The sequence below is a fragment of the Musa acuminata genome, chromosome BXJ1-11 (genome assembly GCF_036884655.1).
Source record: "Musa acuminata AAA Group cultivar baxijiao chromosome BXJ1-11, Cavendish_Baxijiao_AAA, whole genome shotgun sequence".
Classification (NCBI taxonomy): Eukaryota; Viridiplantae; Streptophyta; class Magnoliopsida; order Zingiberales; family Musaceae; genus Musa; species Musa acuminata.
The window spans coordinates 26,286,170-26,303,305 of record NC_088337.1 but is presented as its reverse complement, the minus strand read 5'-3'; the positions used below and the strand labels follow the sequence as shown (position 1 = coordinate 26,303,305).

At 39.5% G+C, this 17,136-nt stretch overlaps 2 protein-coding genes across 2 annotated transcripts; one reads left to right on the top strand and one right to left on the bottom strand.

Annotated features, from left to right (window-relative positions):
- Window positions 1–123: 123 nt before the first annotated feature.
- LOC103971637 (uncharacterized) lies at window positions 124–3,122 on the bottom strand. Its single transcript, XM_009385701.3, has 3 exons — window positions 2,460–3,122; window positions 2,290–2,381; window positions 124–2,216 (listed from the first exon to the last, which is right to left on the bottom strand). Exons 1-3 carry the CDS (start codon window positions 2,659–2,661, stop codon window positions 534–536), a joined length of 1,977 nt encoding a protein of 658 aa, XP_009383976.2. The 5' UTR covers window positions 2,662–3,122; the 3' UTR covers window positions 124–533.
- Window positions 3,123–10,738: 7,616 nt separating this feature from the next.
- On the top strand, window positions 10,739–16,123 carry LOC103972532 (uncharacterized). Its single transcript, XM_018820425.2, has 3 exons — window positions 10,739–11,826; window positions 11,906–13,729; window positions 15,998–16,123. The coding sequence occupies exons 1-2, from the start codon at window positions 10,873–10,875 to the stop codon at window positions 13,133–13,135; spliced, it is 2,184 nt and encodes a 727-aa protein (XP_018675970.2). The 5' UTR covers window positions 10,739–10,872; the 3' UTR covers window positions 13,136–13,729; window positions 15,998–16,123.
- Window positions 16,124–17,136: the final 1,013 nt, after the last annotated feature.

Sequence of the window (17,136 nt, the reverse complement as noted above, 5' to 3'; positions counted from 1 at the left end):
ACAAAGCGTTCGGATAGGTGTGGAGATATGACGAGTATGACGTGAAGATGTGTACTCGTCATATCTCCCGGTGGCGTTTTGAAATTTTAAATCTAAATTAATCTCAAGAAATGAGAAAAAAAGGGAGAACATAAATTTTCAGAAATTAACTCAGTTAAATAACACGTAGCAGTACATTTTTCCAGTGGATGAACGTTGACATTGGTCAGGCCACTGGGCCCCGCGCCATCCCTCTCCCTTATCACTTTGCCAAATATTCCTGACAACAGCTTACGTCTCCACGCAACAGGCCATATACAAAGGAGGAGATAGCGCCTAACTCTGCCAAAGCTTATTATGCTTGCTTCTCACAAAGAGGGAATAAAGCTTATGCCAGCTTCTCACACAGCAAAGCCAGACGTGCTACATGCATTCATGCTTTCCCACGCAGTCCACAACACAGTCATCGCCACTGCTACGACTGACGCAGTGAGCCCCCGCTGTTTCCGTGGGGAATAGTACTGTCACAAATTCCGGTGGTTAGCACCACCAGCTCAGCTTTGGAAGGCGGCGGAGGACAGGGCCAGAGATGCTGCGGTCTCGGCGAGGAGGCCGTCGAGGATACCCTGCTCCACTCCCACCACCACGTCGCTTGCCTCGTTCGCCACCGCGGGATGGCGCAGCAGGCGGCGCACGATGGCCTCCGGCAGGTCCGCTGCGACGAGAGCGTCGATGTCGGCCACCACGCGGCAGTCGGCGCCAGCCGGGAGGTTCTCGATCTGCGCCCAGAGTTGTCGCAGCAATGGCTGTCCGTTGTCCCTGACGAGGCGGGTGGTGGTGGTGGAGAAGAATGATGAGATCTCGCGACACCCGAGAAGGAGATCTACTAACTTCTCCTCTACCAGGTGGAACAGGAGCTTCCTGTTCCACCGATACCATAATGGACCGAGGAGGAGGCTATCGGAAGTGACGGTGCTTCGTTCCCCAAGGAAGAAAGGAAACTCCGGCTCCAGCTGATGGAAGACGATGGGGTCGATCGGAAGCGACGGTGAGTACCATCTCCACGTGTGAGCTCCGTCTAGCCCTGCACGCTCAAGTATGGTCTTCACGTATCTGAACTTTGGATCGCTGTACCTCAGTGCTCGGCCGTGGTTATTCTTTTGACAGTCCGATTGCTGCGCAAACGAAGAAGAAGAGGCAAAAGAGCGTGAGATTGGTTGAGATGGTAAGGCGCTGCATCTACTCTTATCAGGGATGTTCGTCTCTGGCAGCGAGTCAGCTGACTGAAACAGTGATGCTATTATTGGGAGTAAGCGAGAACATGACGGCCTGGTGGTCGTAGGTGACTGTGCTGGCTTCCTGATCCTCTCGGTGAACCGCTCGTTATCGGCTTTCTTGCACTTATCAAGGACCTTCTTCAGAGCCTTTGCTTCGCCGTGATCTCGGGAAGTTTTTGATGGGGGTAATCGGTCTGTTGCCTGTGACTGCAGAGGTTTAGGAGGCGGCATGATTGGCTTCTTCGTGCCACTTGCGATCTCCAATTTTCTCGTTTGAGGAGAAGAACGAGGAGATGGTGGATCCTCCATGGACAGTTTCTTCCCAGCTGGCCTGGTTCTTTTAGACTTAGACTTGGATTCATCTTCACCGCTGTGGCCACGGCCACGGCCGCTACCACCACCACCTCCTTGTCTGATGCTGATACCTTCCTTCACTTGCTTGGTGAACTCGCGAGTACCGTGGTGCCTCCTCCGGCTCTTGTTCTCGTCCTGGTGCCCGCCGAAGTCGCGCAAGTGGCCGATCTCTTGCACACCCTTATTGGTGTTTTCCTTGTTGAGTCGCAGAGAAAACCTCGGATCAACGTCGCAGGACCAAGCTGACGAAACCCTCGGTGTCTCCGGCAAGGAGCGGGAGCCTGCGTCGACCGATCTGATTTGAGTCGACGCTGCAACGTTGCAGTTTAACCTCCCGAGAGGCAGCCGGGGTGATCGCGACTCTCTCTTGGTACTCTGATCGCCAGCGCCATTCTTCTTCTTGTTTCGCACTCGAGACTGCGCTGGCGGCGTCCTCGGTGACGGAGAAGAGGCTTGCCCCGCGGAGGTCTCCAAGCCCATAAGGCGCGCGACGACGCCCGGAGTCCTCGGAGTCTCGGCCTGTGAGCTCCTCTTCTCCTCCTCCAACCACATCATCATCTTCTTGCTGCTCTTCGACAGTGAAGCTGAGGCTATTTCTATCCCGACCTGACAATAGTAACCAATCAAACGCTAAGGGAGAACAGAAAGAGAAGCCCGATCGTCTCGCTTGCAGACTCACAGGAACATCGTAAAGCTCGTCTTCGATGGCCGAGGTCGAGGACGACGCTTTCCCCTCATCCAGCTCCAAGCTATTCCTGGGCGCATCCAACCCTAAGTTGCATCCACAGGACAATCCAAAGTAAGTGATCTAGCTTGATAGGATGGAGAGATGAGGGGTTCTCCTTATACCTGTCGCTTGTTGAGACGTAAGCTCGATTCGAGGAAGCAATGACAGCGACGGCGGCGACCCTGGTGGATTTCTACCGCTGCCGGAGTAGAGCAATTGATGAAAGTGTAGGTAGTGAAGCATTCCACCCATGCAACCAGAGTTACTCTCCTTGCTGTCTCCTTTAGGCGAAGCCGTCGTACTCCATTGCGACTCTCTCCCCATTCTCTCTCTCTCTTCTCTCTGTCACCCCGATTATAACTCCTCTCAGAACGTGCCTGTAACTCCTGGGCACAACCTTTATGGTACCTGAAGGAATCAAAGCAGAAGAAAGAAAGAAAGAAGAGGAACAGCAGACGCAGAAGAAAGTAGATCGGCCGTGAAGGCCTCTCTATGGCTCTCTCTCTCCAATCTCAACTCCTCTCAGAGCAGGAGAAGACAGGAGAAGCAGAGGAGAGGAACACAAAAAAGCTTGTGAGCATGAGAGTCGCTCAAACACCGATCATTTCAAAAACACTGAAGACAGTGCTACGAACGCTGCAGGTGCCACCATCACGCAGCGGTCTGCCGCTCCATTAACATATCAGGTGGTTATATGCCATCACAAACAGATTCGTGTTGGGGAACGGGACGATCCCACCACGAGACGAAATGGATCGAGGGATCCACGTCGCAGCGCGCAAGGCTGCTGCAGCGGCGGTGAAAAAGAGGAGGTGGGTTTGCACTTTTGGAGGCACGCACATGGCGTGCATGGCAGCCATTAATGTGCGTTATTAATGCTGGTTTCTGCCCTACTGTATCCCTTCTATTTGAAATTTCAAAGGGCAGATTCCTCTCTCTCTCTCTCTCTCTCTCATTCATCGTACATATAGAATACGTTCGATCTCATCTTCAATATTCATTGATGCATATATTTATATCATACGATATGCTTGATTTGAGATTGGTAGGTACGGAGGGAGCGATGTCACGATGACGCTCGTGACATGTCCGGAATTGGACAGTTCGTTAGGCCGACAATTGGAGTAACGTAGGAGTAGGTGCAGGTAAATCTCATCAAGTAACATAGTAAGTGTATTGTTCTTTTGCATCGAGATTCGCAACAATGTCACGTGTGAACCTGATCATTTCGTCAAGTACCACCCTGATCAATATCTAATAGAAAGGTTAATAATTTGAACTATATATATATATATATATCAAATTTTGAGAGATAAATATGAAAATATCAAAATCAGATGATTGCTTATTAGTAGAATAATGATGATTAAATTAATTTCATATAAAACTAATTCCGTTGTATTATTACAACAATAAAATCACTAAGATCCCCCATGGAAGGGAATTTTTCTTTGTGGTGACCTGATTTAGATAACGGTGAAGTAATGATTAGCATATGAAGAAAAGGAAAAATATAGTTTCTTTTTTTTTTTGAACATGTAAGGTGAATTTTGATGTCATAATAAGATGATTTATATATGATAAATAAAACTTATCCACTTGGGATAATAATTGACATACTTATTAAAATAATATGTACTCTAAGAGAGTATCGATACGTTGATTTCTTTGTAAGCATGCATAATTTGGGTGCTGAAACATAGCTTATCAATAATTACTCTTCATTAACGAATGACACTGTTATAAATTGTTCAAATTAAAAAGAAAAAAAAAATTATTTTCAAAAGATTTATTTGAAAAGGTATTTTCTTTTATTTTTTGATAGTTATTTTTGTTGTGTCTTTTGAGAAAATAGTTATAATTTTCAAAGATTATGTCTTTTGAGAAAATAGTTAATTTTCAAAGATTATGTCTTTTGAGAAAATATCTATAAATAGCTATTTGGGGGTAAATTAAAAAGATAACTCTTTCATGCTCTTCTTCTTTACTCTCCAAGTGATTAAGTTAGACATTCTCTAATTCCTCTCTGAAGATTCTTTATTGTTTGCTCAATACAGATCTTCTAAAGGCTTGTCATATCCACTAAAACTATTTGCATCAAACCCAGAGCAATCTTATCGAGAAGAGGGTGCAAATATCGTTTTTAGGAAAGTGTTTATACACGTTTCAAGCCTAAATATCTTTCCTGAAGTATTCTTGATCTTGTGTTTGTTATTTGTTTCCATAGTGTTTTTTATCCTATTTTTTGTCGTATCTTTTTCCCAACAATCTAAAAATGATACCTTGTGAGTTTATACAAATTCACTATGGAGGATACAAATACCATCATATTATTGAATCAAGATTTTGTTCGTTTGGATTGTTTTGATTGAACGAATTTTACCTATTGGCAAGACAAGATGAAGTTCATGTTGACTGCTTTGAAGATCTTCTATGTGCTTGATCCAAATCTTCAACCAATTCCTGATCCAACCGACGATGACACCGATGAAATCAAGGCTGAACAAAAGAAAAGAAATGAAGATAAAGTCATGTGTAGAGGACACATTCTCAATGCTCTTTCGGACCGGCTTTATGATCTTTATACGGTGGAACCATCTGCAAAAGCAATTTGGAATGCTTTGGAATTCAAATATCATGCCGAGGAAGAAGGTACAAAGAAAATTTTAATTTCTAAATATTTTGATTACAAGTTTGTGGATGGCAAGCCAATCTTGGCACAAGTACATGAGTGAGTTGCAGGTCATTGTTAATCAATTGAAGGCTGAAAAAATTGAACTTCCTGAACATTTTCAAGTAGGGGCTGTAATAGCCAAGTTGCCTTCATCTTGGAAAGGGTATAGGAAGAAGATTTTGTATGACATGATCTTTATACGGTGGAACCATCTGCAAAAGCAATTTGGAATGCTTTGGAATTCAAATATCATGCCGAGGAAGAAGGTACAAAGAAATTTTTAATTTCTAAATATTTTGATTACAAGTTTGTGGATGGCAAGCCAATCTTGGCACAAGTACATGAGTTGCAGGTCATTGTTAATCAATTGAAGGCTGAAAAAATTGAACTTCCTGAACCTTTTCAAGTAGGGGCTGTAATAGCCAAGTTGCCTTCATCTTGGAAAGGGTATAGGAAGAAGATTTTGCATGACTCCAAGGATATCACTTTGGAGCAAATTCAAAAACATCTTCGAATCGAGGAGGAATCGAGGATGAGAGATAAGAGTGAGAACTCTTTTTGCAATATAAAAGCAAATGTTGTGAATCAGCCTAAGAATTCCAACAAAAACAAACAAAACAAGGAGAATCATTTTGGCCCCAAAAGAAATCAAAGAAAATTTAAGAAGCCACAGAGTAGAGGCTGTTTTGTTTATGGAAAACCTGGTCATTTTGCTAGGGATTGCAGATTTAAAAAAGGCCAGAAACCAAAAGCCAACTCCGTTGAGGGAGATGATAATATAATCGCTACGATGAGCGAAGTGAATGTCATATTTGGCAAGGTTTCTGGTTGGTGGTACGATACTTGTACTACCGTCCATGTTTGCTATGATAAGGGACTCTTCAAGACTTACAAAGAAGTCACAGAAGGGCAAGAGATTCAAATGGAAAATGAAGTTCGTTCTAAGGTGATTGGTAAGGGAAATGTGGAACTCACTTTCACTTTAGGTAAGAAAGCCACTCTTACTAATGTTCTTCATGTACCGGATATGAGTAAAAATTTAGTGAGTGGGAATCTCCTTAGCAAACCTGGAATTAAATATGTATTTGAATCCGAGAAGTTAATTCTATCCCGTAATGGAACTTTTTTTGGAAAATGCTATTCCGCTGAGGGAATGGTCAAATTATCTATTGTTAACAATGATTCTAAAGTTAATAAAGATGTTGCTTCTATTTATATTGTTGATTCTTATTCATTATGACATGATAGATTAACACATATTGGAATTAGCATGATTCGAAGAATGGTTAAGTGTGGCTTAATAAATTATCATTTTGATGATTTTAATAAATGTGAAATTTATGTTAAATCAAAGATGATTAAGAAACCCTTCAAAAGTGTTGAAAGATATACTAATTTGTTAGATTTAATACATTCTGATATATGTGAATTAAACGGCATATTAACGAGAGGAGATAATAGATATTTTATTACTTTTATAGATGATATGTCTAGATTCACATATGTGTACTTATTGAAACATAAAAATGATGCTCTTAATGCTTTTAAGGCATATAAAGCAGAAGTTGAAAATCAATTGGGGAAGAAAATTAAAGCTTTAAGAAGTGACAGAGGAGGAGAATACTTTCCTAATGAATTTAACTTGTTTTGTGAACAACATGGCATAATTCATGAACGTTCAGCACCTAGAACACCTGAGCAAAATGGATTAGCAGAAAGAAAAAATAGAACTTATCTAGAGATGATTAATGCTATGTTGTTGCATGCTAAATTATCTTATAATTTGTGGGGAGAAGCTTTATTGGCTGCATGTCATATCTTAAATAGAATTCCCTCTAAAAAGAATAAGATCTCTCCATATGAGTTATGGAAAGGAAGACGACATAACATTGATTATTTTAAAGTGCGGGGGTGTCTTGCATATTGTAAGAATAATGATCCTCAAAAGACAAAATTAGGACCTAGAGGAATCAAATGTGCATTTATAGGCTATGCCTCAAATAGCAAAGCATATAGACTTCTTAATTTGGAGTCTAATATCATAATAGAATCTCGAGATGCGGAGTTCTTTGAACATTTATTGACTTCTAGTAATAATGTTCATCCTCCAACTAGTGAAGAAATCTCAAAAGGTTGGTGAGCAACCTAAAATTCCTTTGATTGGACATCAATCAAGTTCACAAGAGGTTGGAGAGCAATCTTATGAATTAAGGAGAAGCACTCGTGTACGAAAAGCAAAAACATTAAGATCGGATGAGATTGATTCTCAAAGTATTTCTTTTTACCTTGTAGAAGGAACTAATGAGAGAGTATTAAAAACAATTCCTCTTGTTTTACAAGTGGAAGATGATCCTAAAACATTTAAAGAAGCTATGGCTTCTCGTGATGCTGCTTTTTGGAAAGATGCTATTAATGATGAGATGAATTCTATTATGTCAAACCATACTTGGGAACTTGTCGATTTACCTTTTGCCTCAAAACCTATTAGTTGTAGATGGATATTTTGTAGGAAGTATCATACAAATGGTACTCTCCAAACGTTCAAAGCAAGGTTAGTTGCTAAAGGATTTCGACAAAAGGAATGAATAGATTATTTTGACACATATGCTCCTATGGCTAGGATCACATCTATTAGAATTATTTTTGCTTTAGCATCAATTTTTTATCTTTATGTTCATCAAATGGATGTCAAAACGACATTTCTAAATGGAGACCTCGATGAAGAGGTATATATGGAACAACCCGAAGGTTTTGTTCTACCGGGAAATGAACATAAAGTGTGTAAACTTATTAAGTCATTGTATGGTTTAAAGCAGGCTCCAAAACAATGGCATGAGAAATTTGATGCAATAATTCTTTCTAATGGATTTGTTCATAATATTGCAGATAAATGTGTTTATCTCAAAACTTGTGATGACTATATAGTGATAGTTTGCCTTTATGTTGATGATATGCTAATAGTGTGCAACAACATAAAAGGTATTATAGAAACAAAGAGGTTTCTATCTTCAACATTTAAGATGAAAGATCTTGGGCAAGTTGATACTATACTAGGTATCAAGGTAAAAAGAAATAGTGGGGGATATGTTTTGAGTCAAACTCATTACATAGAGAAAGTATTGGAGAAATTCAGTCACTTAAAAATCAAAGAAGCAAATACCCCATTTGACCCAAGTATCAAATTAGTCAAGAATGTTGGAAGAACAGTGGCTCAATTAGAATATTCAAGTGCTATAGGAAGTCTTATGTATGCAACGCAGTGCACAAGACCTGATATAGCATTTGCAGTTAGTAAATTGAGTAGATTTACTAGCAATCCAAATGTAAAGCATTGGAAGGCTATTGAAAGAGTTCTTGGGTACCTTAAACGAACCAAAGATTATGGCCTACAATACTCAAAATTTCCTACTATTTTAGAAGGATATACTGACGCAAGTTGGATATCGAGTTTTGGAGATAACAAATCCACTACTGGTTGGGTGTTCACCTTGGGAGGTGGCACTGTTTCTTGGAAGAGCAAGAAACAAACGTATATAACTCACTCAACTATGGAATCAGAATTTGTTGCTCTAGCAGATGCAGGAAAGGAGGTTGAATGGTTGAGGGACTTTCTATTAGAAATTTCATTAACTTCTAAGAGTGTGAATTCAATTTCTATACTTTGTGATAGTCAAGCCACTTTAGCTCGTGCATATAGTGAAATATATAATGGAAAGTCAAGACATATAAGTCTTAGACATGATTATGTGAGGAAATTAATCAAGAGTGGGATTATTTCACTCACATTTGTGAAAACAAGTGAGAATTTGGCTGATCCATTCACCAAACCTCTTACAAGAGAAGTTGTAAGATCAACATCAAAATGGATAGGGCTAAAACTCCTTGAATAAAAGATCCACCAATGATAGCAACCATACTCAACATTATGAAATGAGTAATGAAGAGTTCAAAGGGTAAGAACAAGTCATTGATACGTGGAGTGGTTCAGCACTTTGAAATATTTTATGAGTCCCATCTAAAGATGTTAAAGTGCTGGTTGTCACCGAATGAGGGTTGAGTTAATTATACTTTTAATGAAGTTCAGTCAAGTTAGGACAAGTATCTCAAAGAGTGACAAAGATACTATAAGAACTTCACCTATATGAACTTAGAAGTGGTGCCGCTTCGATTGAGAGTTGGAGTTTCTCTCATAAAAGTTCATGAACTTGGATGAGCCCAAGGCCATATTAGGGCTAAGCGAGATTTTATGAGGAATACAAGAATGTTGTATTTATGTGTGTGGTATCACTGGTGTTGTCACGAGGAATAACAAATTCAAAGCTTTTATGCTATTTGGGATTTCGAGTTCACTTTATGATGCTTACACTAAGGTAATATTTAAATCGAAAGATATATTACTTTATTCATAAATACTATTTAATCACTTGGAGAAAATTTTTAAATTTGAACAAGTGGGGGATTGTTATAAATTGTTCAAATTAAAAAGAAAAAAAGAATTTCTTTTCAAAAGATTTATTTGAAAAGGTGTTTTCTTTTATTTTATTTTTTGGTAGTTATTTTTCAAATGTCGTATCTTTTGAGAAAATAGTTATAATTTTCAAAGGTTATGTCTTTTGAGAAAATAGTTAATTTTCAAAGATTATATCTTTTGAGAAAATATCTATAAATAGCTATTTGGGGGTAAATTAAAAAGATAACTCTTTCATGCTCTTCGTCTTTACTCTCCAAGTGATTGAGTTAGACATTCTCTAATTCCTCTCTGAAGATTCTTTATTGTTTGCTCAATACAGATCTTCTAAAGGCTTGTCATATCCACTAAAACTATTTGCATCAAACCCAGAGTAATCTTATTGAGAAGAGGGTGCAAATATCGTTTTTAGGAAAGTGTTTATACACGTTTCAAACCTAAATATATTTCCTAAAGTATTCTTGATCTTGTATTTGTTATTTGTTTCCATAGTATTTTTTATGCTCTTCTTTGTCGTATCTTTTTCCCAACGGATACAAGTCCATCTTTACTGCCAATATAAGCGGAGCCAATAGGGCAGACCTTAATAATTAAGTATTGTTTAAAGCTTTATCGGGCTTAAGTAATGAACATTGTCCACTGCTGTACAAGCAAAAACAGAATGCAGGATTGCCATCCAATCAAACGACGAACTTGTGGGCAACACACACCGAGGCCCACTCATTTTCTACGTAAATAATCCTGCGTTGGACTCAGGCAGGGACAGGAGAACCGCACTTGAAAGCTGATGAGCGTGAAACGTGTACGGCTACGATGCACCCGACTGTGGGTGTCGACCCACTTCGAGGGCACGCTCGTCATTAAGCCAAACGATGACGACCCCGCGCCAATCCTCGCATCCGCTGCTCCCCCGTCTCACCATTACAAGTCAAATTTCCCCTCCTCGTTGGGCGTATTTGTTCCAGTAATCGAATGCCACGTAGGGGTCTTATCTACTCCGCAGATAACCAAGACCGAATCGCCTGCAAAGTTAGCACGACGAGCCCGTACATTTCCACGCATGGAATACCCAAACTTTTACTGTCTGATCTCCATCAGACGGCCATACCATCTTAGCGCCGTCAAAATAGAGACCCTTAATTCAACCCGAAGGCCCATTGGCGGGCGCGCGCGCGCGCGCTCTCTGCCTCTCGCCTTCTACGACGTGAAGCACTTAACCGCCTTTCCGCCTCTGAATCTTGATCTTGAGAGGAAAGCGCAAAGGAATCGGAATCATCCCCGGGATATTGGAATTCTAGATTTGAATCAAGAAAGAAGGATCGGGGTCGGCTGTGGCGGCGGGATGTGGGCTGGTGATCGGAATCGCCGATGATTGGATTCCTGACGGGCGGCGATGATGGTGATTATTTGGAGGAATGCGAGACTGGAGAAACGTAAGGCCGCCGCGCCGAGGAAGCTCCACGGGGCAGTGGAGGTCGAGACAGGTTGGCAGGTGTTCCCCCTGCCCGCCCCGCCGACGCTGATGTCGTCGGTGGGGACGCGACGGTCGACGAGGGTGTTAATCCCCAAAATCTCCTCAGTGGCTAGGGTTGGCGACGGCGTCTCTAGCGTCCTCGGATCTCCGAAGACGCTTGCCGTACGGAGGCACGGCGATAAGTGGTTGGGGGTCTTTGGCGGCGGTGGAGCCGAGGATCACCGGTGCGAGAAGAGAGAGAAAGGGGAAACACGTGATCTTGGATGCTCGGATGGGTTGAACGAGCCTGGTGAGACCGCTGGGAAGACACCGGAGTCCGATGTTCCGGAGGACTCGTGCGATACTTGTCTAGGGAGGAAGTTTGGGATCGTTTATGGGCGTAGGAGGCAGAGGCACCTCTCTGGTGGTGGGGCTTCGACATCTTCTTCTGTCGGGCATCGGGCTTCGGAGATAAAGAGAAGAAACGGGTTGGTTTTCGTGCGGAAAGGTTGCAGGAGGAAGTCAGATGTGCCGACTCTACACCAAGAAATTAAACGAGATCCAGAGCTTGCGGAGACCTCGATTGAAAGAGGAATCATAAAAAGGGAGCTTAAAATTGCAGTCTCTGCTGGGAACTTTGCAAAGAAGAACGCCATCTTGGAAAATAGTTTGTGCACAAACATCAATGATCGTATGGTGCTGACGCTGTTCGTGGAATCCTCTTGTGCCAGTAGTTCACTCTGTTTTCCAAGATTTCTGATCACCACACTCAAATGGATGAGGAGGTCCACGGTGACAGTCCAGGAATTTGCTGCATTCTTATTATCTGGATCGTTAGCTACCGTCTTTTCTCGGCAGGGAGTTCATGTATTACCACTCAGGTGGCAGAAGAATGTAAGCATGTGTTTGAACGGCATTTTCTGCTTTTGTGTTAATTTTTCTATATGTCTAAATGCTGGATGTTGTTTTTCAGAATGTTATTTTTTCAGGCGTTCTGCATTGTTGTGGGCTATGCAAGATTTATGGTGCTAGACAGTCTGTTCCACTGCTACTGCTTGATTTTTCGGCGCTTCCAATTTACTTTAGGAGCTTGCATGTCAGTATGCTTCTCGGGTCCCTTTATTTACCTCGTGTTCTTACAAGATACTTAATGTGCTTGTCTGGGGCTGTCAATTATGAAGAAAATGATTCATGTGTTCTTGTGGAGGCAGGTAATTTGGGAACTGAAGTTTCTATGGTTCCTGTTACAGTGAGGCATGAACAAAATGATACCATTGATGCCTGTAAATCAGCAATAGAAAATGCAACTAATTTGCTCGGTTCAGGGCTAAGCAAGCATTGCGGAAGGAGAAGTTTCTCAGGAGGTTGGAGCTTGTCTGGGGCTGTCAATTATGAAGAAAATGATTCATGTGTTCTTGTGGAGGCAGGTAATTTGGGAACTGAACTTTCTATGGTTCCTGTTACAGTGAGGCATGAACAAAATGATACAATTGATGCCTGCAAATCAGCAATAGAAAATGCAACTAATCTCGGTTCAGGGCTAAGCAAGCGTTGCGGAAGGAGAAGTTTCTCAGGAGGTTGGAACTTGTCTGGGGCTGTCAATTATGAAGAAAATGATTCATGTGTTCTTGTGGAGGCTGGTAATTTGGAAACTGAACTTTCTATGGTTCCTGTTACAATGAGGCATGAACAAAATGATACCATTGATGCCTGTAAATCAGCAATAGAAAATGCAACTAATTTGCTCGGTTCAGGGCTAAGCAAGCATTGCGGAAGAAGAAGTTTCTCAGGAAGTTGGAGCCTGTTGAGTTCAAATGCTGATGCATTGTTACCATTGCACTCCAATCAGTGTGGTGCTAGTGGTTTATCAGAAGCTAAAGCAAGTTTCCATGCTGAATTCATGGCAAAGCCAATTTGTCCTGAGGTGCCTGATGCCTGTACTGAGAAGGTGCTCAGTTCCAAATATGAGAGTGATGTCTCGACTCTTTTCAGTTCCCATCGGAAGCAGAGGAAGTCAGCTAACAAGGAGCTGAAGTCTGCATTGGCCGAGGTGAAGAAGAACATAGACACCTCACGTTGCAATGCAAATGTCTTGGTTGTTGATGCTGACAGGTGTTGGAGGGAGGAAGGCTTTGAAGTTTTGTTGGACACCTTGCCCTCTAAGGAATGGCGTATAGCAGTCAAGTCACAGGGTGAAACATAGTACCTGCACAAACCTCTGAATATGAGACGCTGTGTCGTCAATCGTTTCACTCATACCTATATTTGGGCTGCTGAAGATAGGTGGAAGCTCGAGTTTCTGGATAGGTGGGATTGGCTTGTGTTTAAGGAATTGCATGAGGAATGCCAGCAGCGCAACCTGCAGGAAGATTCCTCCAGGACAATTTCGGTGCCTGTGTACAGGGAGGTTTCTGGCTATGCCGATGGTTCTCGATCAACTTTTATACGCCCTGATTATTATATCAGAACTGAGGATGATGAGATCCATCGAGCTCTATCAAGTAAAATTGCTCGGTATGATATGGATTCCGGGGATGAGAAGTGGCTCACTGATCATAACTCTGGAATTCTGCATCCGGGCCTTGGTGAACTAAAAAATATTTCAGCGGACGACTTTGAGAAAATAATTTATGCAATGGAGAAGGGTGCTTACAGCAATGTGGATCATGTGTTTGATAAGGAAAAGGCATTCAAATTTTGTCAGGATTTAGGAAAGAGGGAGATATTGGGTGCCATTTATGACTACTGGGAAAAAAAGAGAAACAAGAAACATACAGCTTTAGTTAGAGAATTTCAGGTATTAATAATTCTTAGTTTTTATTTTTCTTCCTCCTTCATAATATTGCTAGCCTCAAAATTAATTGCAGAATTGTGTTGGGTACATATGCTTTTATATCTTTGCACTAATTTTATGGTATTTGCTAGCAGCTAATTGTTGTGTATTTCTTTATGTACATTTCAAATCACTTCCTCATATTTTATGTCAAGAGTGGGTAACTCCTGTCAATTTTGTAGAATAGAATTGTCTGAATGTCGAAGATATTGATGTCTTTACTGCAGTTGCATTAATTGTTAGATAAAATTTTAATCTCTTTTGTGAGAGCTTTTTGGATTAATTTGTTGCATCACCCATCCTTCTATTCCTTCCATGTGGTGGACTTTCTTTTTCCTTTTACACTTGATAACGGGTTCCAGTTCAGGATGGTGTGTGCCATGTCATGACTTGATAACATATTTGCGAAGTGCTTGGAAAAAGCTTTAACCCTATTATTCAAAATACTTAAGCCAACTTATTAGTATAAAACCCACATATATTATATATATATATATATATATATATATATATATATATATATATAGTATATAAAGATAATACTTGCAAACTTGAAAATCAGGTTAAGCAATCCTAAGATAATATAGCAATAATAAATATTACTTATAATCTTGCAACATCTAGTTTAGCCTCACATAAGCCTAAAGACTTGGATTAACCCATGGTTAACTTGAGCCTATGTATTTTGGATTAGTGGTTTAAATTCAACAAAGCTAATAAATTAGTTATCTTATCAAATAGGGTCATCCCAATTAATATCTGAGTTAATCTAGTATTAGGTATTGTGAGAGTCGATTAAGAAAATGCTATCAACTATACTGTTTAGTGGGGCCAAGCCCTTAAATGTAAAAGATTATGATATTTAAGTTTAGTCTGAGGAGTGTTTAAAGACTTATATTGATATATAAGGTCTAATAAGTACATTATTATTTATTTAGATTTAAGCATTTTGCGTCAGTACTTCAATATGTGAAAATAGATCAATATTTCATCAAAAAAATTAGATAATAGATAAATTTGTATATCTCATATTTTATTCTTAGATGATACTTACACGAAAGCTTTCTGAGGAGAGTATTCTATAAATTACTTAGACATACTTGTTTGCAAGATATATTTACATCCATAAAGTTGTATTGATATAGTCTTATTCCTAAATAGTTATCTTCGTATTTCTAGGATTTACCTATATAATTGTATTCCTAAAATATAGGATTATTATTGTAGGAAAGTTATATTTATTTTATTGTATTTTTTAAAATAATATTTACAATAGACGTTTAGGAAGACGTATGTCTAAACCCAAGCGTTTGGTGACTCATGCATGTGCTCAATCCAAATAAAGCATGGGTTTAATTGGACTTTGATTGAGTTTAAATAATTGGAATTAGTTGGCTCCACCTTATCACAAGCCTCCTCCGGCCTACATTTTTATCTGTAGCATTTTTTTTTTGCTTTCATCGTTGATCACGAGACTCCTCTGTCCTACACCATCATGTGCAATATCTTTCTGAAGCTTACATCATCAATCATGTGTCTCTTTCTCTATGTATCATCGTGTAAAGCTTTGTTTCTCTGCTCTTATAGTATATATCATCGTGTGAACCTTGCCTTAGTCAGAGAACCTTACTTTCCTCCATCGTGTGCCCATGCCTTCCTCGGGTGCCATGCTCCATGGCCTTTTGCCAATTGGTTACTTCTTCATCTTCTATTTCTCAGTCTATAGGTAACAATAACATCTTTGTTAAATGATCTCTTATTTTTAACGTTAGCTTGAGCACATTGTTAAATGATTTTTTTTTCTTGACTTTGTTAAATTATTAGAAATTTATGAACACTGTTAGATGGATAGGAGTTACGACATAATAATAGACCGTTAGTTAGATAATAAGGATATCTTATTTCACTTATTTAATATATACATTTTTTAAATTTTAAATAAATAATAAATATATTTTTAATTTTATATTCAAGAACATTTCACTTCGCTTGGGTGAACACTTGCCCTAGGCATTTTGGCATCTAGTGTTTTTAAAAATACTGTTTTGGGATATAAATGCTTCTTACATATTTGTAAATTAATTAAGAATTTAATCATTCTACAGTGGTCATATAAGTTAATATGATGGTTGCTTAAAAAAAGTTACTGTTATCTTTTATTAATATTGTAGCAAACTCTTTTGTTTTAATATAATTGTTTGATTTGGTAACCTTTATATGCATTCTGAACAGTCTCCGCCTTTGCTGAGGTCACTGTTGGTGCATACACCATTTCTGCGTAAAAAGAGATCTTTCAAGAGATAGTGGAGCCAGACACCAAGAACATCGCCAGAGGTCATTTCACAAGGTTTGTTTTCCTATTCTCAAAATTGTTTGTTTTCCTCTCCTTGAACCTGCTGTGAAATTCATCGGGAGATATAGAGCATTGATATGGAATTCAGATGTCTGTGTAAAAAATATGGTTCGAAGCCTGAAGTTTGGTGTCCAACCCTTCTTTTGGTTTTTTAATTATTGTAATTTTGGTTATAATAAAGTGCTTTGTCTCGTGGATGAGGAAAGGCTTTGAGATAACAAAGTTCCTAAAAGAAATCTTGATCATTTAGGTTTATTCAGCGTTAGAAATTTTTTATGGTTTTATTTTAGTAGATGTCTTTCTGATTATTTGTGTGTTTGACTTTGACTTTGCCCTTTATAGTAGAACTTGTCACAGCCCTTATATATATATATATATATATATATATATATATATATATATATATATATATATATATATATATATATATTTATTTATTTATTTATTTATGTGGATCTCAGATAGTTGTCACTTTGGTATGAAAGCTAAAAGCCAATGAATATGGTACATTGGTGATTGGACTTATAATCCATACTTGCCTCGTAAGTTACAGGGTCTGGTTCTCGACTTCATGTTGCAGCCTATTGTGAAGGTTTTATTGAATTTTCATGGATCCTTTTTGGATTGTGTTCTACAGCCAACACCCTTTTAGTTAGGAAGAGGCTTGGTGCCATATGTAGTTTGAAGGATTCAGGTGCAAGTACCTCTTTTTGATGTTTAAAAATCATGCACTCTTTTGTTGTTCTGACACTAAATATTGAGTCTGAAAAGTCTGATCTATTAAGTTCTGAAAAACTTCCTGTTTGTTGCTTTTGAAAGTGACAGACCAGCTTCTGTTCTATTAAGTGTCTTGTTCAGGTATCCATATACCAGGAATTTAGATATAGCGTTTTTAGGCAACCTTGTCAACAGAACTTTCTATGGTATAAGTTGCGAACATGCTTCCTTGATTACTCTCTCTATTCATTTTTTATTTCACGAAATGGTACACTGGGATTGACCAAGTTGCCATTCAGCC

What these genes read in the sequence shown, in the direction of transcription:
- LOC103971637 (XM_009385701.3), bottom strand. Translation starts at nt 2,661, where the DNA reads ATGGGGAGAGAGTCGCAATGGAGTACGACGGCTTCGCCTAAAGGAGAC. An exon ending in TACGTCTCAACAAGCGACAG is followed by an intron (nt 2,382 to 2,459) that starts GTATAAGGAGAA and finishes GATGCAACTTAG; the next exon opens with GGTTGGATGCGCCCAGGAAT. An exon ending in ACGAGCTTTACGATGTTCCT is followed by an intron (nt 2,217 to 2,289) that starts GTGAGTCTGCAA and finishes TACTATTGTCAG; the next exon opens with GTCGGGATAGAAATAGCCTC.
- LOC103972532 (XM_018820425.2), top strand. Translation starts at nt 10,873, where the DNA reads ATGATGGTGATTATTTGGAGGAATGCGAGACTGGAGAAACGTAAGGCC. An exon ending in CACTCAGGTGGCAGAAGAAT is followed by an intron (nt 11,827 to 11,905) that starts GTAAGCATGTGT and finishes GTTGTTTTTCAG; the next exon opens with AATGTTATTTTTTCAGGCGT.